General features: G+C 40.0%; 1 protein-coding gene across 2 annotated transcripts in view; it reads right to left on the bottom strand.

The window, feature by feature from the left end:
• The window catches only part of Pur-alpha (Purine-rich binding protein-alpha), a 358,677-nt gene extending 334,702 nt beyond the window's left edge, over positions 1-23,975 (bottom strand). Inside the window, exon 1 of one of the 2 annotated variants that reach the window (XM_070093372.1) lies at positions 22,496-23,975. In XM_070093372.1, coding sequence (XP_069949473.1) covers positions 22,496-23,717 — 1,222 coding nt within the window. In that variant the 5' untranslated portion in view covers positions 23,718-23,975. The remainder of the gene's footprint in view (positions 1-22,495) is intronic. The other variant, XM_070093373.1, reaches the window with a different exon arrangement.
• Positions 23,976-26,999: the final 3,024 nt, after the last annotated feature.

Raw genomic sequence — 26,999 nt, 5'->3', positions numbered from 1 at the left:
TTAGTTGGGTTAGGCTAAAATAAATTGCTCTTGTTATAATAAGGTTAGGTAAGTTTTCTAAGATTCTTTTGGTGCAAAATTAAAAATTTTTACATTAACATTAATGAAAAAAATATATCTTTAAACGTATAAGAGAAAATTTCAGAAAGGACTTAATTTTAAATGAGTTCTTGCTAATTGACCAGTTTTACATATTCGGCACGACATATATATATATATATATATATATATATATATATATATATATATATATATATATACATCAGGGTTATAACTTTTTTACTTTTTTCTAAATAAAACATCTCCTGTTTTATAAATCTACGAACTTTTGTCTATAAACAATGAAAAAGTCCCCAAATTCGTCTCAGTTTTCAGAAAAGGTCACCTCTAAATAAAAACGATGAATCACGATATATCTGCGTTACTACTCATAAGTAGCAACTCAGGAAAGTACTAAGTGGTAACTCAAATTAATGAAAAAATATTAATCACCATATATTTACGTTACTAATCATAAGCAGTAACTCAGAAAATTACTAACTGGCAAATCTATATACTGGCGTGTACTATTATCATCATTTTATCATTGTATTTCACAGGAGTGTGTCAGTGAGCACGGCTTGTCTGACAATATACTTACAGGTATAGCCTAAAAGTGTGGGTTTTATTGCCAATATTTGACATCCACAAAAGCATCAACAAGTAAAGCCGCCAAGATATGCAGACAGTTGTCACTTGATGGCATTGACATTCGTACACTAAGTCAAGCAGCAATTTACAAGTCAACATACAAAGAGGCTGCTAAATTGAAGGAGGAAGCAAACCATATCACGGGCGGGGTTAGAACCCGCGATTGCGGGTTCTAACCCCGCCCGTGGTATGGTTTGTTTGCAATCGTGTCATTACGATTTCGTGAGTCTTGAAGGAGGAAATGATTGAAAAGTTACAAATCGAAGAATGGTCTTTACATTTCGATGGGAAGCGCATTGAGGAAAATGAGTATCAGGTATTAGTACTTTAAAATGAAAGAACCGAAGCAAATCTGGATGCACTGCATTAGAAAGATGGCAAGGCTGAAACTATTGCTGAAAGAATGGCAAAAATTATTGATGAATACAACTTATGGAATGCAATAAAGATGATCATTGCGGATACAACAAATGTTAACACAGGGAAAAATGAGCGGAGCTGTTGTCAAACTACAACGAATGTTCTCCTAGAAGGGGATTAGCAAACCACAATTCATAAGTTGTCAGCATCACGTTCTGGACAGGATTATCAGTTTGGTAATGGATGAAAATCATGGTGATAAAACCAGTTCTCCAAACATCGAGTATCCATTTGTATCCCAACTGGTGAAGAATTATGAGGAACTAAAGGCACAGTTTGTTAATGCAATAGAAGAGATCCTCCATAAATCAGGATGGAGAGATGATATGAAGTTTTTATACCATCTAACACGGGTGTTTAGATTCTATGAAGAAAAATGGCACTTTCCCTTGATTAACTTTCAGAAAATTTCAAACATCAATGTATTCTGTCTGGTCATCAAGGAAGTCACAGAAGCGCTCTCCAGTGAGCTCAATATCTGGTTCCTGGATGACAGTACCCTAGCTGCCACTATAAAATCTCTCATAGAGAACATCAGAAAAATTAAAGACATGGGAGAGCCTGGGCCTATCTTTAAACCCCATCAAATGTGAAATAGTTTCCACAAATCGACAGATGATCCAGAACATTAGTGCTGTTTTACCAGGAGCACGAGCCATTGATTCAGCCAACAGCACTCTCCTCGGTGCTCCTCTTGGGTCCAATGCCATCGATCTGATCTTAGAAGAAAAAATCTCAGACCTCAGGACGATGGAAAGCAGAATGATAGACATTGATACACATGATGGTTTCTACCTACTCACCAGGTGCCTCTCAATCCCAAACTTACCTACTTCCTGAGATGCTCCCCAGCCTTCAGCAGTCCGAAACTCAAAGAACACGACTCTCTCCTGAAGACCATACTAGAGAGTGTATTGACTCTTTCCCTCGAAGATGGACAGTGGTTGCAAGCCTCACCTCCAGTCAGGCTTGGGGGGCTGGGAGTACGCAAATCCTCCTAGATTGCTATGTCAGCTTTCCTATCCTCTTCCATAGCATCAAATGAGTTAATAAAACAAATTCTTCTGGACAACCTCAGTGACTCAGCAGGAATACAGGACCCTAGATACGCCAGTGTCATTAATGAATGGGAGACTTTTACTGCTCCAGAACCAAAACCTAGTGCGGCACTGCCCAACAAACAGTCAAGTTGGGATGGCCCCAGTGCTGAAAAGGTGCTTGCCAACATGCTTAGGGCTGTAACATCAGACAGGTAGACTGCCTGTCTCCAAGCTGTGAGAGCACATCACCCTGGGGACCTCTTCCAAACAGTTCCCATTTCGGTAATGGGAATGCGCCTCAACCCTAAGACCGTATTGCAGTGGCTCTGCGCCCTGCTGCCCCAATTCACACAGAATATACGCGTATTTGCGGCGATGTGCAAACCGACGAATATGGTCTACGGGGTCTTAACTGTTCCAAAACCAAGGGCTGGCATGCAAGACACAATGAAGTCAACGACATCATAAAGAGAACCCTTGCTACAGCTGGATGCCCAGCCGAGAGGGAGCCCCGATCACTAGCAGACAATACCTACAATCCAGCAAACCACCCCGACAGGATCACCATCTATCCTTGGAAGAATGGCAAGCTCTTAGCTTGGGACTATACCTGTGTGTCGACACTGGCCGACACCCACATTCATCAGAGTGTCGGGCGACAGGAAGTACAAGATCTGCAAGTACAGGGACATACGCCAACAGTATCAATTTGTCCAAGTGGGATCAGAGACCTTGGGAACATTGGGAAAAAATGCCACACGTTTCCTTAAAGAATTGGATTCCAGACTCATCGACACCACCAGGGAACCAAGGGCAGCCACTTTCATGTTCCAGCACCTCAGAGTGGCCATCCAGAGGAGAAATGTTTGCTGCACACGTGGCTCGCGGCCGGCTTCAAAGGAGCTGCAGGAGATTCATAATCTTTGATATATTGTACCAATATATTCATGTCAATGTATTCTGTCTATTAATAAAATTTAATTTAGAATATAAAATATAGGGGGCGGTAGGAAAAGAATATATTGAAACAGCTCCGGGGAGAACCTCGAGTTTTCCGAGGTTCGTTTGTCTTCTCTGAGGATGAGGGTCCCCAGGTCAGTTATAGAGGTGGTACTTCCCTATATTTTATTTTGAAATTATATATATATATGTCGTGCCGAATATGTAAAACTGGTCAATTAGCAAGAACTCATTTAAAATTAAGTCCTTTCTAAAATTTTCTCTTATATGTTTAAAGATATATTTTTTTCATTAATGTTGATGTAAAAATTTTTAATTTTGCACCAAAAGGAACTTAGAAAACTTACCTAACCTTATTATAACAAGAACAATTTATTTTAGTCTAACCCAACTAAACATATTTTATATTTGTTTACAATAATTTAATACTAAACAAATACAGTGAAATATATTTTTTTCGTTAGGTTCAGAATGATTTTGGCGAAATTATTGCATACACAAATTTTCACTTGTCCTATATGGCAAGATGAGCGTTGCTATTTAAGCCAAGATCGCAAGTTCTGCCTATTCGGCACGACATTATATATATATATATATATATATATATATATATATATATATATATATATATATATATATATATATATATAATCGTATCATGTAAGTCGAACAGGTGAGTTTGGTATATTTGACAAGTCCGTTTTCTGTGAAATGGCCAGAATGAAAATTGGTATTGGCCATAACTGCCAAATTCAATTTGAGCATAAAAACAATATATAATTTATTTGAAGTCTGGGGAGCATTGAAAATTGGGTTGGGCAAATGTTTTGCTAGTGGGATGGATTGTAAAGGACCTGCCTAGTATGGGCCAACAGGTCTGCTGCAGTGTTCCTCCTTTCTTTTGTTCTTATGTAATATTAAATAAATTTAAAGTGACCTATACTATACATAGCATTAGTTATCTAAAAAAATACACTCGTTTAAGTGAGGTTACGTGAAGTTTCTAAGTTAATTTTGGTCCAAAAAAAAAAAAATATTATATCACTGTCAATGAAAAAAATAGCAATCATTCTGTAAAAATTTTTTTGGAAAATTTAAATTTTTTTGAGAGTTTGGCCTATTTGGCAAGTTCGATATATTCAAATACATTCGAAACTGTGAAGTTGATGCTCTGAAAAGCAATCTTGTGAAAATCAATCAGGAATGGTCTCTATAAAATTGAGCAGAAAGTAACTGCACATGTCACTTGCTCTACAAACTTTCACCTAATAACAGTTGAACAAGGATTAAATGCTGACTGAATAAGGCAATGTGAAGTTATATACTCTGACTATAACATCACAGAAGTATGAACGACTATTAACTCAGGGTTAGGGAACTACAGCACAAATGTAAAAGAAGGGATGCTCAGTAACTTTAACTTCAACAACCATATAGCTTACTGGGACAAAATAAACCAAGAACTATTAGACATGTCATGGGAAAGTGTCATGAGCACTCTAAATCCTCACCAGTGCCTGGAGAAGCTGAATACAGAAGCATACAAGGTCTGTATTAAATATGTACCATTGTGGAAACCTAGATCAGATATAGAAAGAGCGCGTAGGAGATGGTACAAAAGAAAACAAGTTACCGAACTGCTTAAAAACAAACATGTCACAATGAAAATAAGACAGCCTTGGCCGAGAGATCAAGGATTTAGAGCAAAAATCTAGGATGTCGTACCAAACGGAAGAAGCACAAAGAGAATAAAAGGCCATACAGGATATTGCAAGAAAACCAAAATATTTCTATTCATATACAAAATCCAAGGTAAGAACTACCTGTAGAACTGGACCCTTCATATACTGATATTGAACACGAACCCACCAAATGACAGCAGAGTAGATAAAGCAGATTTTTTTTCATTCCATCGGAAGGCCACGCAGACCAAGTAACTGACATTAACACTATTTTCATAAAATTCGAAATAGAAACCGAAAACATGCCCACACACTCAGTACCTGAACCAGATTCATGGAACTGCCTATTTACAAAACAGTGCGAAGTACCACTAGCACGAGCCCTCAGCATTCTTTGGAGAAAGAGCCTAGATCTAGGTGAAATACCAGAGACCTTAGAAAGTGTAGATAGCTCCTCTGCATAAGGGAGGTAGTAGAGGACAATCTGCATAACTCAAATCAACACGGTTTTAGTGGGACAATCTTGCCTATCACAGATGCTGAACCACTATGAAAGAATTACAAAGGAGCTGGAAGAAAACCAAAATGCAGAGGTAATATAAACAGATTTTGCAAAGGCATTTTACAAATGCGATGATGGGGTAATTACACACAAAGTGAGGACCATAGGCATTACAGGGAAGGTAAGCAGATGTATTTTCGGGTTCCTAACAAAAAGAGTACAAATAATAGTAGTAACAGAGCAAAACCCAGTAGCCGTGCTCTTCACACTAACTCCAAGGCTGAGGGACTGATTACCTTATCTTCTGTATATAGTTCTTCTGCCTTCCAATTATGTCCTTGAATTTGTACTGACAAAGTCACTGGATGGCGAAACGTCTACAATAAAGATACCCAGATGTTGCACATGTGTCTAATTTTTCATCTTGTTGGTACTGTATACCATTCATGTACAATAAGGCAACAAACACTGTATCAACGTCCATGGCCCCAGACTATTCTTCTTACCAGAAGTTATCAGAAGATACCAGAGGAAACTGGTCAAGTATCTTCAGCAGGTGCCAGATCAACCAGGCTGTGCTGGATGTGTAGGGCAGCGGGCCACCAGCAGCAACAGCCTGGTTGACCAGGCAAGCACGAGACGAGCCTGGCCCATGGCCATGTGGAAGTAGAAAAACTTTAGAAACTCATCATAGGTATATCCGAGGTATGGTTAACGCATTACAGAATATACATAAATGTGCTGGAAAACGTACAGAGAAGGATGACAAAGATAATCTCATGGATCAAAAATCTTTCCTATGAGGATAGACTGAGGGTACTGAATCTGCACTCTCTAGAAAGGCGTAGAATTAGAGGGGTATATGACTGAGATTTGTAGATGGAAAACAGGAATAAAGGGAATGTAAATAGCATGCTAAAAAAAACGTGCTAAAATCATGACAGGACTTGCAGTAATGTGTTCAACATGGAAAAAAATAAATTTAGAAAAGATATAGGAAAACATTGGTTTGGCAATAGAATTGTGGATGAGGAACAAAGGCCCTTTGATATACCTTTGAAGTTTCTAGAGTTTAACTACTCTCGGAGCCCGGCCATGGGCCAGGCTTGTCCGGTGCTTGCCTCATCAACCAGGCAGTTGCTGCTGGAGGCCCGCTACCCCACATACGCATCACAGCCTGGTTCATGTGGCACCTGGTGAAGATACTTGTCCAGTTTCCTCTTGAAGGCTTCTACACTTGTTCCAGCCGTGTTTCTGATATCTTATGGTAAGATGTTGAAAAGTCTGGGACCCCGGATGTTGATACAGTGTTCCCTTATTGTCCCCACCGTAGCCCTGCTCCTCACTGGATTTATTTTACACTTCCTCCCATATCTCTCACTCCAGTATGTTATGGCAGTGTGTAGATTTGGGACCAGGCCCTCGAGTACTTTCCAGGTATATATTATCATGTATCTCTCCTCCGCTCCAATAATAATAATAATAATAATATCTTTATTTACTACAAGTACATGTACATGATATACAGGCCTAGCTGACATCAATGACATATTACTATATAGAAAGCCACTTGTTATGCTGAATATTTCGGGCAAATTAGGTCAGTGTCTCAGGATGCGACCCACACCTAGGTACCCATTTTACTGATGGGGAACACAGACAACAGGTGTAAAGAAACACGTCCAATGTTTCTACTCTGGCCCTCGCCGTGTGAAGCGAAAGCTTTAACCCCAGGCCACATAAGTACATGTTCAAGACTTGAAGGCGTTCCTAGTAATTTAGGTGCTTTACTGGCTCAATGCGAACCGTAAACGATCTCTGTATTTGTTCCAGGTTTGGTATTTCTCCTGCTTTGAACGGGGCCGTCACGACTGAGCAATATTCTAAATGAGGGAGCACTAGCGATTTGAAGAGTGTCACCATCGGCATTATTTCCTTTGTTTTGAGTTATCAATATCCACACCCATCATCTTAAGAACATAAGAATGTAGGAACACTGCAGAAGGCCTACTGGCCCATATAAGGCAAGTCCTTATCAAAACCACCTCTACCCAAAGCTACCTAAGAAGTTACTCCCGTGGAAATATACACATATATGCAGTATAATGTGATCCTTTACTGACAACGTTTCGCCCACACAGTGGGCTTTTTCAAGTCACAAACAGATCTGGCTGTCGTGATCTTTGTCTTATGTTCCTTAAAAAAAAAAGGTCAGCTGACATAATTATTCCCAGGTCTTTTACGTGTTCCTTTCGTTCTATTTGGTGACCCTCTTGAGTTTTGTATATAGTGTTTCTTTTGAGTTCTTCATTCTTTTCATACCTAAGCAGCTGGAACTTATCACCACTGAACGTCATGTTGTTCTCCACTGCCCACTAGAAAACCCTGCTTATGTCTTCCTGTAATTTTTCAGTGTCTTCCACTGATAGTGACTTTCATGCTTATTTTAGCGTTATCTGCAAATGATACAAAAGTGTGCCGGGTGTTTTTATCTATGTCTGCTATGAGGATGAGAAACAGTAGAGGTGCCAGGACAGTACCTTGGGGTACTGAGCTTTTGACCTCGCTGATGCTGGATCTTGCTCTGTTTACTATTGTGTTGTGCGTGTTAGGAACCCGAAAATCCATCTGCCTACCTTCCCCGTAATGTCCACGGCCCTCATTTTGTGCGTTATCACTCCGTGATCGCATTTGTCAAACGCCTTTGCAAAATCTATGTAAATCACATCTGCGTTTTGTTCTTCCAATGCCTCTGTAATTCTGTAATAATGGTTCAGCAGCTGTGACAGGCATGATCGTCTTGCTCTAAAACCATGCTGGTTCGGGTTATGCTGGTCGTGTTGGTCCTTGAAATTTGTAATCTGCCGTCTCATCATTTTTTTCAAAGATTTTTATGTGAGAAGTTAGGGCTACTGGTTCGTAATTTTTAGCTAGTGCTCTACTACCTCCCTCCCTGAGTAGAGTCATTGAAGTTAAAACCTCCAGCAGCTTTAAAAGTCAAACAAGTACATGAGTGGGTGTGGGCGAGTGTGACTAGGGTCTGTTGTAGTGCTCCTTATTGCTTGTTCTTATGGTATGAGGAAACTGTGGCTGACAGATGGACGGCTCTATCATCACGCTGTGCAGTATTTAAGGTTATACTCAACTTAAGAAATTTAAAAATACTATAAAACGCGTCTTTTCAATATTGTGCTCACACACAAACTAAATGGGTGCTATCCTGGCCGTAAGACAAATCAGCCATTAAATACTGAAGACATTCAGACAAGGTACACACACATTGTGATCGAGATGAATAAGTTTATTTAACTCGGGATAACCCAATAAAGTCAAATACTGATTTATTTCTGATCATAAGAGATATTCGCCAATTATTCCACAGAAACCTATTTAATTAATTAAACTGGCACATGATAACTTTTACGACCTGACATCAAGAAATTCTGATAATTATGTGAAGAAGATGCAATATAGAATTTATGGTATTTCCAACTGCTGCACAGAATCCAACAAAATTTGTGCCTTTACAGCCTAAACCCACGAAACGATCCATTAATTTCTTATGATGTATCAGATACTGAAGACTGATTCTGCTTACAACTGTTATATTTTAATGCAAAAGAAAGCGCTAAACCTGTAGGGGACATATAGCGCCTGTGGAATGAGAGGCATTCAGATTAAATCCAAGCAAGGGGATGATAAGTCCAGTTCCTTGGATCAAGAGCCCATCATCAGCATCAGGAGAAAATTAATGCAATAAGGTAAAATACTATTTCGAGGTTAAAATTGACAAAATGGGCGATCAGCCTAGTCTTTCTCCGGTAATAACACGGAAATAAAAATATGGGATTGAGCTATGTAATAGTATTAGGTGAATAATGATTATAATCATAATCATGATTTTTAAAGAGGTGAACCGGAAGGCCTCGGTCAGCTGAGCAAAAGTTCCAGCTGTGGATCATCATGTGACTCAGACTCGAGTCAGGAAACACTTGTCCTGTTACCTGACAAATACTGTACCTATGTGCATAAGTCGCCCTCGCATGCAGTCTCATGATTCTTGCCTAAGATGCATTACACTTGCCTTGAAATTTTGAAGGTAATCGAATAAAATGTTCTCTAGTAATAAACGAAAATATCTGATAAATCCAACTAAAATGTTGGGAAAAATAGGAAAGTCTTCCACAGTTAAAAAAAAAAAAATCATAAATACGAGGAAATTTCCAGTTTACTTTTCAAATTTACATTGTATTTAAAATCATATATAATCCTATAAGAAAAATATTTTCTTTATTTTGATATTGACAAATTGGCACCCACACAACTCGGAATTAATTTAAAAAAAAATGCTTCTCATTAAATTACACAGCCATTCAAGGTTTGAAGTTGATCAGAAGAGGCATTCACTAGTTATGATATGGTTAACAATTTGCTTAATAAAATCGACAAATTAAAATTTACACATCTCTGAGTGAGTGACAAGCTGTGTCTTAATACTGGCCACCGATGATAAAAGTGTCAAGTGAACCAAAAAGAGGCAGTCTTCAGTAATTGATCTGATTCAAATTTTTTTATCTATTTCGATAAAATTTCAAACTGCATCAACAATATTTGGAAGCCGATCAGAAAAATCATTCGTAATTGAATTAAAAATGAATATCACTATTTATTCAATAAAATTGGCAAACTGGAAATTATGCCAGCCAAAGGCAGCGTGAGCCTAGTCTTCAAGAAACAACCACACCAGTGGCATGGATTTCAACGATTCCAAGTTTTACGTCAACAAATTTGCCTGCGCGTAAATGAAGCTTAATAGGTACTATCCTTACTCTAAGATGCCCCAGTCATTAAATACTGAAGCCATTCAGAAGAGGTAAAGTGAAATTTATTAAATGTGATTTAACGGGAATAAAAATCACACACCATTTTACACAGAATCTTTAAATCTGCTCGTACACATCTGAATTTTACTCTCCACTGCCATCGTATTTTTTGGCATCTTTTTCTTGAACATTTGCAGCTCCGCCACTGAGGATTACGATAGTTACCCCAGCCATTTCAGGATGCTGGGAATGGGTTCAACAATTTTAGTCATAGGGCACGTAAACATGTCCATTATAAAACGTGGTTTACTACCGAGCCGCGGAGGCGATCTTTGGAACCATCAGATATGCAGTAGAGTTACAAACAACAAAGAACCTACTTCCAATGGAGGTTAGAACATAAAAAAATAGATGTACTTCATGCTAATAAATAAATCCCAAGGGCTGGAGTTCAACCCCGACAAACTCAAAACAGTTTATTTCAAATAAATAATTCCACGCACACTGCACCTGCCTCAGAGAGAGCCCACACACAATGTGTGGTGTAATCATGGGTGACCTTTACTACAGCGCTACAACAGCCTGACACCTTGTCCCGGCACCACCCACGCCTACACACTCCACTCTCACCTCCACCTACACAAGAGCTCATAAAACACTACATATACTCGGGTAGCAGCCTGTAGCCCATAACAACCATCACACTACCAACCACGCCTACACAATCCACACTCGCCTACACCAAGCAAAAGCTTGCACAAGTATCAGCCTCTATCAGGTAACAACCATCACGTGGCGTCACAACTAAAGCACCTATCTTATAAATCCAGTGATATAAATTATTAAAATAACCAAGCAACTCCATTGGATACGAGTGATTTTTTTCTTTTCGGCGTACAAGATGAAGGACATTTCCTGTTAAACAAAATTAGATACATTAGCAATATGTTGCTAATGTATTCAGTAATACATCTACATTGTGTGAACAACATCTTGCTATATTTTCGTGTCATATTCGGCGCAGTAATGAGGCTGCGGAAGAAAAATGTAGGTAGGATGGTCGGGAGGAACGGGCCGGGAAGGAGAAGCATAACATCATTGACAATCATTCATGACTGAACAAACATACGAGAAAGTAAATGACCATATAAAAAGGCACGTAAGTTCATCCTCCTCCCCCCCACCCGTCTTCTAATACCATGTTAATTTTTCCACTATATTCTACCTTGTCCATAGTTACTATCACATTTGCTTTGTCTGTTTCGTAAGGCAAAGTCTAGGATCTTTCCTTGATCCAAGGTATAACTTAAATCTTGGAGGACAATTATGTTGCAGAGGTTTATAGGGTGACTGTCCCACGTTCCAGTACTCCTCCACAACCATCGACAATTGAAGTTTGAAGTTCACCCTAAACAAATGCAAAGTCATGTAGACAATAGTAGAGTACAACCTAGCAATTAAGAATGTGCGAATATCAATGAAATAAAAAGATATGGTAGTTGGTGTCACACCAAGCACATGACGAGAGGTACAAACTGAATAACATCAACATATGTAAGACTAGCGAATCTCAAAACATTCATGTATTTATCCACAACTCACTAAATATATTAAATCAAGTACGTGGCCTCAGCGTGCAGACTAACATCTGAAATCTAAATGTTTTCAAACAAAATAGTAGTACTATAACTGAGAGGAATGCATCAGACGAAGCTGAGAATGATTAAGATCTTCATGATTAGAACAAAATCACTTTTAAGGGAACGTAGTTGGCACCTGAAAACACTTGACGAAATGGAGTGTTTCTTTACTTCAGGATGGTTCAAAAAAATTAGAATAATGTAAACTTGGGTATGATGGAGTTCAGGAGGCTGGAAAACAGACGTTAATAACAATCAATGTAGTGAGTACACACAAGTGCGCATATACTAATGGACGATAAAAAAAAATCATATAATAACAGGTTTTACTACACTTGACATTCACCCAGAATGACTCCAGCATCAAATTTTTATATTAATAATGGAGAAGCGCTAAACCCATAGGCGTCATACTGAGCCTGGGAAACAGGAAGCATTCAGGTTCAATCATAAGAATAGGCAGATTAGTCAAGTTCCTTGGATCAAGAGCTCACTGGCTTCAAGGCATCCCAGTAAGGGGATCAGGCAATTTTTTTATAAGCTGAATACTGACATTACAGTACATAGTGACAATGGAACTGAAGGGAAAGTAAAGAGGAAACAAGATGAGAAAGCTTGTTTACACAAGATGAAACACTGAGTTGAACACAGAGATGGTTTGTACTACTGCAAGCCACAACGAACTACTGTAACTACAGTGGAACCTCTACTTACGAGTTTAATACGTTCCGTGAACTTTCTCGTATCCAGATTTTATCCAGATTTGCTCTTATGCTGAGTCAATTTTCCTCATTTAAATTAACTGAAATGCAATTAATCTGTTCCGGTTCTCAGGAGGCACGACAAAATACTTCAATATTTCGCTAATAGCAGTTATATAGCTTATCTATCAAAATTCATCTAATATATCATAAACAATATAACAGAAGCCCGATATATACTCTAGAATGAATAAAACGTCATTATGTATGTGACTACAAGGGGTGCCGACGGCGGACGAGAGTTTGTTTGGAGACAGGACAAAATACTCCTTCAATATTTCGCTAATATCAACTCTACAACTTATTTATCTATTAAAATTCATCTAATATGACAAACAATATAAATAACATAGAAGCCTGATATACATTCTAGAATGAATAAAATGTCATTATGTGACAGGTGGAGGCGGCCATAACCACTCCCGCATTGTTGTGGTATTCACTGCCATCTAGTGATGACCTTCCAAGGCCGTCTTTAATTATAATTATTATAGTACGTTATTGTACATGTATTATTATACTTTATTATACTATTATACGTATTATTATTAATTAGTACGTACGTATTCTTATAATAATTTATATAACTATATTATACACATTATTTGTTAGTATGTATTATAATACTCTTGCTTACCATTTCGAATTTTTATTCACACCAAAAATAGAAGATTTACTGTTATACAGACTACTGCATTATTGTAATAATTGTATAAATAATGTCAACCCATTCATGACTGCATATTGGAATGGCCAGTCGGACAGGTATTGGAGAGTGACGTCATTTGTTTACTCTTGAACATCGCCAAAGAATCGAACATTTCTGCTACTTTGAGCTCAATTTCAAGGTACCTTTCATCATGAAACCAATCACAATCATAACTATTTCTGTAATATATATTCCATTCTATCAAATGAGACAAAAAAAAAGAGAATACAGCCATAAAAACCACACAAAAATATACGCTAAGAGGCAGCTAATGACTGAGAAGTGAACTCCGTTATTTATGGTCCGATTTCTTTCAATTTTGGTGTACATTAAGAAGCATCTTTTCATCATGCATTGCCCAAGTTTCAATAAGATAGTTCAACAAACAAATGAGATCCAATTCCCTATATCAAGTGCAAGAGCCCCTCACCAGCGTCAAGAAACCTACCCTGAGGCCCACTCACATCTTGAATTGCGCTTGCATCTGGAAAAAAAAAAATCAACCAAACCGACTGCTCGTATCTTGAAAAACTCGCACGTTGGGGCACTCTTAAGCCGAGGTTCCACTGTATACCCTAGAACACCACATGGAGATTCTCTTTTTAAATGGTGTAGAAAGCACGTCCCTCCTGCATGCCAGCCGACGCTTAGCCATGGGTATACAGGAGCGCTAAGCCAGCAGGTACTTAATCATGTAGGTAGTTCAGCGCAAGACGTTGTGAAGGCTCGATCTTCCATTTGCTGAGCGCCAGACAGACGCGCTTCTTATTTATAGTCACCTAGACGTCCGTACTTAATCACTAATACCCAGTGTAGTAATACACCAGACAGAGCTTAATCATTCAGTGGTTATCTGACACCTACGTCATGAGAGTTTTCTCCTGCCTGACTAAAAAAAACACCACGATACCTTAAGAGGCACCTAAGTTACCCCATCTTCTAATAACATGTTCTACCTTGCCCATAATTACTATCACATTTGTTTTGTCTGTTTCCTAAGGTGAAGTCCAGGATCTTTCCTTAATTCATGGTATAACTTAACAAATCTTTGAGGACAATTGTGTTGCAGAGGTCTGAGCAAAGCGATAGTATTATAGACAAGGTAGATTATAGTGGAAAAATGAACATATTATTAGAAGATGGGGAACTTGTGTGCCTCTTAACACTGAGGTGCTGGCAAATGACTCACATTCATTTCCACCAAAAGAGAGGAAAGAAAAATGCACAAGGTACTCAATGGTTTAACCAAGAATGTAAAAAAATGAAGAATAAGAGCAAGGAGGAAACAAAAAAATAAATGACAAGTACACAGAAGTATATATAGCAAAGAACGGAAGCATGAAAGTACAATTATTATATTCATGGAGAAGCGCTAAACTCATGGGGCCATAACATCTGGGGCATGAGAGGCCATCAGGTTTCAGGCAAGGGGGCTGGTAGCTCCAATTCCATGGATCAAAAGCCCTAAACCAAAATTAACACAATTTCATTAAAGGAAGAAAATTTGATAAAAAATGGCGAGAGCATAGAGAAAGTAACCAAAAACTTGCACTTAGGATAGGAACCTTATGACGACGTTTCGCTCAGTCCTGGACCAGTGTCAAGTCACAACTGGATTAAGAAAAGACCAGAAGGCGTATAATACTTGAGTGACTTGAAACGTCGACATAGGGTTCCTATGTGCGGATTATTGGTGAACTGTTCCAGCCACGGAGTTGACTTTATTCTTCATCATTGAACAAGCACAGATAACTGAATGGTGAGAGAAAAGACCAAGTACACACAGTGGAAAATGAAACCAAAAGAAAGTGAAAACAAATGTATACTGGCAGTAAATATAAGTTTGTAGAAACTACTTGTCATCTTACAAGTTCAAGGCAGAAAAGACGAGCATTCCTACAAAGTGCTTCACACTCCTCTTTAGGGGGTTGGGTGAGACTAGCAACTTGGGCAATAGTCAGAATCGTTTGATTTTTTTGTACTGAAAGTTCAGAAGAGCACGAGGATAGTATCTTAGAATTTCCATGAAGACTGCCTGAAACAATTTTTTTTTCGTTTTGGCGACACTAATGACACGTTAACATAAAACTGGTAATACCAAAAGTGTTTAGGCGAGTGCACAGGATCAAGTGAAGCCCGACTGTTGTTACTGCAAAGACAAAAGTAGGAACTTGCTTTATCCTTTCAATTTTTTCTGAAATCTTGTTTTGTTCTTTACCCTAAATGAATAAATAAATAAATAGTAATTGCGTACTCTTGCCTTTGGCTTCACTTGATCCTATACACTCACCTAAAACACTTTTGGTATTCCTAATTTTGCGTAATTATTAATTTTTTAGGCAATCTTGATGGCACTTCTAGGATACGATCCTCATGCTCTTCTGAGCTTTCAATACAAAAACTTAAACGATTCTTACTAGTTTCAACTACCCCCTTTAAAAGATGACAATACCTTCCTTCGTGGGTGCTGCCTACCATTCTACGCAGGAAAACCAGGCATGCATACGTGTGAATAGGAAAGCGGGGAGAAAGTTTTGTCTTATTATTTCTTATTTCCACTTAGGAAATAAGAAATACTAAGACACCTGAGAAAGTTGCATAGAGCAAATGTAAGAAGTCTTAGACAAGATACACTCTTGGATAAAGAAAACAGTTCTCAGTAAGTTACTTACACACGAAAACAACTTATTGAGGAGAGATGCTGCCAGACAACAGTGTACTACCAGTTTAAACGTTGAAGAAGAGATACCAGACAACAGGAAGATACCTCGTGTTGTACTGCTCTGAACAATAGAGACGGGAGAGACACTAGACAATGTTATACCACTGATAAAAGATATACCAGATTTAAAAAGACACCCTTGTACCAATTATCAGCGATATGCCAGACAAAATCTTGTGCTATTTATGAAAGATATACCAAACAACAGGAAGACAAATCCTGTACCAGTGATAGAAGACAAAAATCTTGTACCAGTGATGGAAGACAAAAATCTTGTACCAGTGATGGAAGACAAAAATCTTGTACCAGTGATGGAAGACAAAAATCTTGTAACAATGATGGAAGACAAAAATCTTGTAACAGTGATGAAAGACAAAAATCTTGTAACAGTAATGGAAGACAAAAATCTTGTAACAGTGATGAAAGACAAAAATCTTATAACAGTGATGAAAGACAAAAATCTTGTAACAGTGATGAAAGACAAAAGTCTTGTAGCAGTAATGGAAGACAAAAATCTTGTACCAGTGATGAAAGACAAAAATCTTGTAACAGTGATAAAAGACAAAAATCTTGTAACAGTGATAAAAGACAAAAATCTTGTAACAGTGATAAAAGACAAAAATCTTGTAACAGTGATGGAACACAAATCTTGTAACAGTGATGGAAGACAAAAGCTTATAGCAGTGATGGAAGATAAAAGCTGGAAGATATACCAGAGAAGACAATGCTGCATCAGTTATAAACAAAGAGGACAAGTAGTGTTAAGTACAAACTAGAACACTAACAATCATACCATGTTTGTTTATAAATAAAATTTAATAAAAAAAATAGAACATTTGGGAAAGAATCGATTTTTTCACACTACACCAACTGTTTAATTAAAGATGAAAAGTCAATCTTAACCAAAAAAAATTTTTTTTTGCAAGAATGGTTTGTAACCCGCCTATTATGACGTTAATGATAAGTAGAAAGTAACGAAGAAAGTATCATGTACAAGCAGCAACAAAAGATATCACACCGAACTTATCTCTTCAGGCATCATGTGTAACGTGAGTATTTATAATTTTAGAACTTGTACACAACATACGGAAAATAAATATTCGTGTATGTAGTGCCAGCATGGAGCCCTCTCCTAAATACATTTCTCAACTATAAATTTTCATACCAGTGTTTCAAATTGTCTGGCAAAATAAATTTGGTACTATACTCTCTATGCAACTGCAACACAAATACCATTACTTAGGGAGTCTAAGTAGTAGGCAACCCAGGAAGTAGGGTGCTAATCAGTAAAAAACAATGTTTACTATTTATGGTGCCAAGACATACGGGTTCGAATTCTGCTCTAAAATCTGTAGTCTTGAAAACTTTGCGACTCGCGTACAATTATATTTACTTAACTATACTTATCAAACACATTAACTTGAACAAATTACATAGGTTCATGACCAGATTGTCCTTCCTCCGAGATTGAAGGCATGAGCTATGAGAAAAGACTAAAGGAACAGAACCTCACAACACTGGTGGAGACGAGGTTATAATGTCCAAGATAATTTGGAGTACTACACACATTATACAATGAGAAAGATAACAAAAAGAAGAGAATTTAAATAAGAAGAGAATACTTCTTAAGTTAGAAGACGGTGCTGTTGAGGTGTTACAATGCCAGATAGTGGAGGCAGTCATCATATATTTCAAAACATACGACAGAACCAAGAACTAGCAACTGAGTTTTAAATTTAGTACTTATCAATACAAATAAGTGATTAATGAGTGGGGTCCTCCTACAAGGATTAATACTGGGACTGCTACTATTCCTGTGTATAAATTATCTACTTGCAATTAACGAGGGTTTTAAAAAAAAGGGAACAGATAAATGATTCATAAAAACCTAATCAAAAAGTGTCTGTTGGAGTCAAACCCAAATAAATGAAAGGTCAAAGACTGAAGAATATAGAGAAGACTAGAAAGGATACAACATAGGAGAAGCTGTAAATACCAGTGAGAGAAAAAGATTTGGAAGGTTAATATCTCAATACACATACTGCTATATAAAATTATTGTATCAGTGGCATATGGAAGACTTCCAACCCGCACATCAGTTATAATAAAGAATGTCTAAATTTCATATATCAATTATTTTTGCAACCGGGCGACGGGGGCCGAGACCTCGCAATAGAATCACCTTCAAGCAGACCCATTATTAAGAGACATCAGTGAGCATCCCCCATCTGATCAAGCATGTGTAGAAACGAGTTACAAATGTATGCAACCAGACTAGCCTCACAACTAAGAGGAATTTACTATGAGGAGAGGTTGAAGAAAATAAAAATATGAGAAGGATAAGGGAAGATAGGGCTATGGCATACAAAATATTAAGAGAAACTGACAAGGCTGCTGGTGACAGATTTTTTAAAAAATATGAAGATCAGGTTCAGGCATCAGTTATATAAAGTAAACTTCTCACTGAGCTTCATTATTAACTCTTCCTTCCAAATGATAACGTGGAAAAACAAATGTCCAATACTATCCACAAGAGTGACATCAACACTGCAGTTCCCACCTCATAATTAAGCTATTCGGAACATTATGAGACTATACTGAAGTTGGTGTCTATTGAATTCCCGGTGGTGGGTGTGGCGCATACACTGATGAGACTTACCTTTGATATATCTTTGAAGAGTTTCTAAAGTTTAACTACTCTCGGAGCCCGGCCATGGGCCAGGCTCGTCTGGTGCTTGCATGGTCAACCAGATTGTTGCTGCTGGAGGCCCGCTGCCCCACATATCCATCACAGCCTGGATGATCTGGCACCTGGTGAAGATACTTGTCCAGTTTCCTCTTAAAGGCTTCTACACTTGTTCCAGCCGTGTTTCTGATATCTTCTGAATAGTCTGGGATCCCGGATGTTGATAGTGTTCGCTTATTGTCCCCACCGTAGCCCTGCTCCTCACTGGGTTTATTTTACACTTCCTCCCATATCTCTCACTCCAGTATGTTGTTATGGCAGTGTGCAGATTTGGAACCAGGCCCTCGAGTACTTTCCAGGTATATATTATCATGTATCTCTCTCTCTCTCTTCCGCTCCAATGAGTACATATTCAAGACTTGAAGGCGTTCCCAGTAATTTAGGTGCTTTACTGGTTCAATGCGAACCGTAAACGATCTCTGTATTTGTTCCAGCTCGGATATTTCTCCTGCTTTGAACGGGGCCGTCAGCACTGAGCAATATTCTAAGTGAGGGAGCACTAGCGATCTGAAGAGTGTCACCATCGGCATTATTTCCCTTATTTTGAAAGTTCTCAATACCCACGCAGTCATCTTCCTGGCTGTCGTGATCTTCGTCTTATGTTCCTTAAAAAAATAAAAGGTCAGCTGACAATTATTCCTAAGTCTTTTACGTGTTCCTTTCGTTATATTTGGTGACCCTCTTGAGTTTTGTATATAGTTTTCCTTTTGAGTTCTTCATTCTTTCCATACCTAAGCAGCTGGAACTTATCACCACTGAACGTCATGTTGTTCTCCACTGCCCACTGGAAAACCCTGCTTATGTCTTCCTGTAATTTTTCCGTGTCCTCTACCGTAGTGACTTTCATGCTTAGTGTCTGCAAATGATATAAAAGTGGAACGGACGCCGGGTCACCATCTGGAGAAGACCCGGGCCGGAAGTACCGGCAAATCTTTAATGAATGAATGAATGAATGAAGTGGAACGGGTGTTTTTATCTATGTCTGCTATGAGGATGAGGAACAGCAGAGGTGCCTGGAGAGTGCCTTGAGGCACTGAGCTTCTGACCTCGCTGATGCTGGATCTTGTTCTGTTTACTACTACTTGTGTTGTGTGTGTTAGGAACTCGAAAATCCATCTGCCTACCTTCCCCGTAATGTCCACGGCCCTCATTTTGGGGGCTATCATTCCATGATCGCATTTGTCAAACGCCTTTGCAAAATCTGTGTAAATCACATCTTCGTTTTCGCCTTCTTCCAATGCCTCCGTAATTCTGTCGCAATGGTTCAGCAGGTATGATAGTCCTGCTCTAAAACCATGTTGGTTCGGGTTATGCTAGTTGTGTGTGCACGAAGCCTTCACACACACACTCCTGGAACACGAATACACTTTCTAGGCACAACAAGAATAATGCTGGCATCATTCACAGGTAATAAAACAGGCACACCTAATGACGGTGTTTGGAGGCTGCATATACATAGAGACTTACAATACCAACAAACAGAACCAAGAGGCATTGCAAAACCTCTAAGTAAACTTATCTGAAAAATTCTCCAAAACACGTTGTGCAACATGAGAACGACACCATCTCGTCATCCAGTACTTGATTACGGCTACAATAACCTCACCTTTTTTGTATATACATTGTCATGTTGCATGCGTCATGTATTGACTATCAAAATCACTGTTTGGGTGAAACATCTTTAAAATAAAAGTTTTACCTGCAAATTGTTTTCTTCTACAAGGATTCACATACTGGATATGGAAGCAGAAACCGAAAGAAGAAAAAAAAGTTAATTGACTTTTTAAGATTTTAAGCAAAGGGAAACTGACCCTTTAGAACCGGGACCCCTACATGTGACCAGAAACCTGGAGAACAAAATTAATGAAGACAGACATGAAAAAAATGTAATTCATTATGTAAAGGAAACAAGAATGAGAGAAGAAAATAAGCCGGCATGAATTTACCTTCAACTACATAGCACATAAATCACCTATAGTGAACCACTATGTCCAAGCCACCCACCCTACTGTACAGTACTTAGTGGAAATGGATTTGAAGAACGCTAACCCCGTATTGGTCATTCATCACTTGGGGAATGGAAAACAGATTCCATCCAAGAGAATCAGGTCCAATTCCTCATATCAAGAGTCCCGCATCAGCATCAAGGAACCTCCTCGAGAGAAAATGGAAGGAAAGACAAACAGGAAACAAGATTATAATAAAAGATTAAGAATATATGAGGAATTTATTGAAAGGAATACAATGGGAACAGAAACGGAATGGTAAACAATAATAATAATAGATACAAAAAAGGAAATAAGCAGAACAGCTCTCAGCGAACATACAAGAATACGAAGGAAACTGTAATGTCTTCAAAAATGATATAAGAACAAAGGGCAAAAGAGAAGTCTAGTTACCCCACTGCCACATAAGGAGGAGGATTAGCAAAGTTAGAGTGATAAGGTTGAGGAAAGATCGAGCTTTCACAAACTATGACAGCCACAGAAAAAGTCATGAAACCATAAAAGAAACTTGACATACATATAATCAATGAGAGCCGACAACTTATCCACCACGAGTACTGAGAGAGGAAACAATGTTTGATCCCATAGCGTGGATTTTCAACCAATTGATTAAAACACGGAAGCTGCCAGAAAACTGAGAAAGAGGCAAGTGTGGTACCTATAAATAAAAAGGGACACCGATAGGTCACTGAACGCTAAACAGATATAATGGACATGCATTTTATCAAACACTTTGTAGAATATTGAATGAAGAGTGATATTGGAGCACCTGATAAAGAGGACTGTTCAGAGAAACACAATACAGATTTTGAGACAGAAAATCTTTGATATTTTCTGACAAGTCACAAAGACAGACTTATGGGTGGTATGGGTGGACTTTTCCTCTAGTGCATGTAATCATTCGACACCAAACATCCTGACTATGTAAAATTATTGACTGAGACAAGAACAAGAGAGGGCTCCATACAAGAAGACATGGAGAGACTGCATTCACAGTCCAAAAAAAAAAAATCCTGATAATTGTCAAACAAATGTAATTTTACGTGGATTGGACAGAAGATCAACAACAGAGTCCAACCCAGGTAAAAATCTGCACATACCATTAAAAGTATCTGGAGATTAACATCACAAACCTCGCCGGAGACGCACATCAGCGGCATATGAAGCACCAGCAAACCTCAAAACACTTAGGAACCTGAGGAGTCCTTTAGGATTTTTATATACAATACATGCTAGGCCAATTATCAAGTACATAGTTACAGTGTAGAGTCCCCACCTGGGCAAACATGAGCAGAAACTCTTAAAAGGTTGAATTTTGCAAATATATCTGTCCCGGAACCGAGAGGAATGCACTCTAAGGCGAAGTTGAAGGAACTGAACCTGACGACCTTGGCAAAGGACGACGACTAGGGAAAGCATGATAACAACGCCTATAATTTAAGATGACTTGTTCATGAAGACAATGAAAGACTATTTGAGCTGTAAGGGCTAGGGACTGAAGGACGGGTGGAAGCTCAAAACACACATGATTCTTAGGGATGCTAGAAAGTACTTTTTTATTCTTGAAGTGATAGAAAATTGGAATGAGATGAATGGGAATTAACAAATTCGATTTCCTGTTTCAATAATAGGCCAATAATCAGTAAGGCTAATCAAAAGTAATTCAAGACGCTGGGTCAGGAGCAGAGAATCCACCCCAACATTACATCAATGAGCGTACAGAAAGAGATAGAAGGGAATTTCTGGGAAAGAGCTACTTCGGGAAAACAAAACAATAAGTGTAGAGTTACTTACCATCATCAGGATCAGGAGGGATTGGGTTAACCCACTTGGAAATGCGTAGTGTGCCAGGTTGGCGTCGTGTAGGACGCACCTGCCCCATATAAGCTGAGGCTTCCTCACCCTGGTAAGCTGCGCCTTCCTGATATGCCGTCTCTTCTTCCTTATAACCTGGGTCTTCACCAGATGCAGCTTCGTGCTGGAAACGCTGGGAACTAGCTTCACTTTTCTCTTGAGAAGGTTGTGCTTCGTGTGCGCCCTGGTACCGCGATGGTCCTGGCCGAGGACCAAGAGGTCTCTGAGGAAATTGCTGTGGCACTGAAGAAACTTGTTGGGGTGGCATCACTACCATGTGACTTGGAAAGGATGGTACATGCCCCACTCTTGGAAAGTGACGTGGTGGAGGGATCATAGGTGGGATCTGGTGCATTGGTTGCCCCAGAGAAGTGCCATGGAACACAGGTCGCCCCATCAGTGAGCCCTGAGGAGGTGGGTGTCGCATCTGTTGTGGGCCATGACCTGGTGGTCGAGGTAAAGGGTTGTGAGGTGCGCGTCTGGGATTTTGGTGTGATGGTGGCCTAGGGGGTGCGTCTTGAGGTGACTGTTTCGCAGGACTCAAGGACGGGCTTGGTTGAGGGCCTGCAATAGGAGAGCTACCAGGCAGATCCTGGCCACTTTCTGGCTGGGGCTGTGTCGCCGGTTCCTGGCCACTTACTGGCTGGGGTTGTGTCACCGGTGTGGATTTATCATTTGCTTCCTTAGGAGAGACTTTTTCTATTCCATTTGTTCGAGTGTGATGTAGAGGCAGGTCAAGCTGAAGAGGTAATGGATGTAGGGGTTGTGGCTCAACTGTAGTCTCACCTTCCGCTTGTGGTGCTGGTGAAGGTGGCGGGGAGGTGAGTGCCATTTTCACATGACTGCATGGATCACTGGGCAGGTCAAGCCGAAGAGGTTGCGGTGGGTGAGGGGGTTGTCTCTCACCTGTAGTCTCACCTTCCGCCGGCGGAGGTGGAAGCGAAGTAGCCATCTTGATGTGAATACTGCATACATCACTAGAGACTGAGGTTTCCTCAGAAACTTGTGTTGGAGAGGGTTGGGTCACTACGGGTGTGGGTGAGAGCTCGCTCTTGGACTGCAGTTGTGCTTGTGCCTGGGTCTCCGGCTCCATGGTTAGCGTAGCGGCTGCACCCGTCATGGCAGCAGTGTCTTCCTGCGTGGCATGACGTGAGTCCTGCATGGCCCGGCCACTAACACCACGACTGGTGGTCACGGCCACTCGCTCTTCTAGCGAACACCTGACCACTAACACGTCACGGTAAAGTAGGTAGACCAGGCCACAGCATAGTTTGCACGGTACTACTGAGGTAGCTCTACACACAAGCTACACTCTCAACCTGCTATCTACAGTGTTTCTCACAGATATGTACACTAACTACACTTTAATTATTTGAAGTTTTTCTATACTTACTCATGCGTCATTCACTAAGAGTTTTTAATAAGAATTTATTCTCATATAAACACGCTGTAGGGAAAGTAAATACATAAGTGAGCATATAAAGGAAGAATGTGCGAACAAGAAATAAAAATTCAATTTAATGGGTGGTACTGACACTGGCAATCTGCCACCTAGAACATTCCAGAAACAGCCACTGCTGCTCTTCTCAGAGTGGCTATCATGTAACGCAAGGTATTCCAAACTTCCGGTGGTGGGCGGTAGACGTGGGCGTAGGGTTGGGGAGGAAGGGGGTCAACCTGGCCACATCACCAGCTAAGCACCAGACCATCAGATAATACTAGTTTGCTACTTCCACTTTTTGCTACAGTAGCGGTTTACGCTACACTATGTTACCAAGGATTACCCTGGCAACATACTTGAAGTTAACAATGCAAGTACACGTACGGTTCAAGCTAGATGACAAGGAAGGAGCACGAGGAAGTATGTACGTGCACGCTGGGTACATCAAGCAAGACGTGTAAGTCACTACAGTGTCACCCTTCACGCAAACCAAACTGTGTACTTTGGTGTGTGTGTGTGTGTGTGTGTGTGTGTGTGTGTGTGTGTGTGTGTGTGTGTGTGTGTGTGTGTGCTTGCGCGCGTGCGCGCTTCCGTCCGCCCCCCTTCTGGGCCACTGACACATACGGCCTTCTCTTATCTATTCTTATCCGTGGTGTGAGTGTTAAGAGCAAATCTAAACATGTCATGAAGGCCCCCGCCTACCCGGTCACAGCGGTGGCCTCAGGGTTAAGAAGCTGTGAATGAGAGAGTGATTCAGTGGTGCAGGCACGCGGAGATTGTCACCCGCCAGAGTGCCACACTCCTTACTCACTCGCGCGCGCGCGCGCGCACACACACACACACACACACACACACACACACACACACACACACACACACACACACACACACACACACACACACACACAGCTACTATACACCAGCCTCCCTTTATCACCACTTACACCAACCTCACTATCACCACCCTCCCTTCACCACACCTACACCAGTATGGTGGCATACCAAACAGAATGGTATACCATCAAATTAAGAGATTGATATACCATCAAAGAAAGGGAATAGTATACCATCAAAGTAAGGGAATGGTATACCATCAAAAGGAATGGTATACCATCAAAGGGAATGGTATACCAGCAAAGTAAGGGAATGGCATACCATCAGTAAGAGATAGTGTACAACGGGAATGGCTGGTGGGGGCTGAGTGGGAGGGGGGAGGAGGGATAGTGTGGGAGAACCTGTTTCCCAGGACTGGACTAACTGGGAATACCTGGTAATTGTTGGTGGGGGTAGGAAGGATAAAGATTTTTATTGACTGACTACTACTACCGTTAGTTTAGTTAGTGTGTGTGTGTGTGTGTGTGTGTGTGTGTGTGTGTGTGTGTGTGTGTGTGTGTGTGTGTGTGTGTGTGTGCGCGCGCCCCCCCCCCCCAGCACATTATGTACTCTTATTTACACTATTTTTTCCGGTTCCTTAAAATGGAGAGCCGGTGCTTCAAGGTCTTTCAAGCACATAGTTGTGTTTCCAGAGTATCACACACACTGCTCTTCACTCCGCCTTTTAATATACCTCCCGCCACCCATATTTAATGACTCCTAGGTTCAGGGACCCTATCGTATCTGTTATTGAAGCTGTATATGAGGTTTGCTTCCGCCATTGCAACGTGTACATCTGGAAAAGACCCGGGTCGAGACATATACCGGCGATACATACTGTTACCTTGTCTAGTTTATTCCATTTCTCTTATCAATCTAAGAATAAAGAAATACTTCTTATCGTCTCTGAGGCCCACCTATACCTCCTTCCTCCCAGTTTTAAACCTCAAGTATATCTCTATCTACCTTGTCAATTCCTCTGCTTTCCAAGGTCGTCAGGTCTGCTTATTTTAGTCTCCCCTCATAGTTCATCCCTCTCCTTTCGACGACAAGTCTAAATAGAAACATTTTGAGTGTTTCTAACTGTACACTTGTTTGATCAGGTGGAGTGCCCACGCTTTGTTTTGTACACTCTACTGTATAATGAACATTGGGTGCAGCCTGCTTAAGCGAAAATTGTTGAATGTTGTTCCTAGGGATGCTAGTCTGATACAGCATAAACTCTGCCACATATTCGCATCTCTGTAGGTATCAATGGCGTCGTGCCTTAACAACTATAAAGGCACCAATTATTTTACAACTTCTAGGCGAAACAAAATACCACACTGAAATTAAAGAAAGAATACTGTATGACTTTGACAATAATTACGGTGAATCAACAGAGTTAATACAACACACTGCTACCACCACCAATACTCCGACCACCACCACCAACACACTGCTACCACCACCAATACTCCGAACACCACCAGCACCAAAACCAACACACTGCTATGACCACCAATACTCCGAGCACCACCACCAACTCACATCACTACCACACTGCTAATATCACTAACACACTGCTCACACCAATAACACACAACTCACATCACATACACACTGCTCACACCACTAACACACTGCTCACACCAATAACACAATACTCACACCACTAACACTGTTCACACCACTAACAACACACTGCTCACATCACTAACATATTGCTCACACCACTAACACAAACACTGCTCACACCACTAATACACTGCTCACACTAGTTAGGCTATCAAAGTCATAACAGAGGCCAGTACTTACTCGCCACATCTTACCTCTAACTAGTGATAACGTAAACAAGTAGGTGTAAAGCTTGTCACTGTAGCATTCCTGTATTTCCCCTACATTATCATTCCCTTAAGGATGTTCTCGGGGGTCAACGCCCCCGCAGCCCGGTCCCAGACCAGACTTTCTGATCTCGGAGGTACGGTGATACATTAGCTTCAAGAGAGTAAAGATTCAAGACTCTTCACATAAACTTGTATTATGTGCGCGCTTATTGTTACAACAAAATGCAACTGCTCCGTCATGAACTGGGATTTTGAACCTTTACATATGGATATGAGACTCGGCGAAGTGATGCCTATGTGAGCA

This window comes from Cherax quadricarinatus, chromosome 42 (genome assembly GCF_038502225.1).
Source record: "Cherax quadricarinatus isolate ZL_2023a chromosome 42, ASM3850222v1, whole genome shotgun sequence".
NCBI classification, from domain to species: Eukaryota; Metazoa; Arthropoda; class Malacostraca; order Decapoda; family Parastacidae; genus Cherax; species Cherax quadricarinatus.
This window is presented reverse-complemented; position numbering and strand designations above follow the sequence as displayed.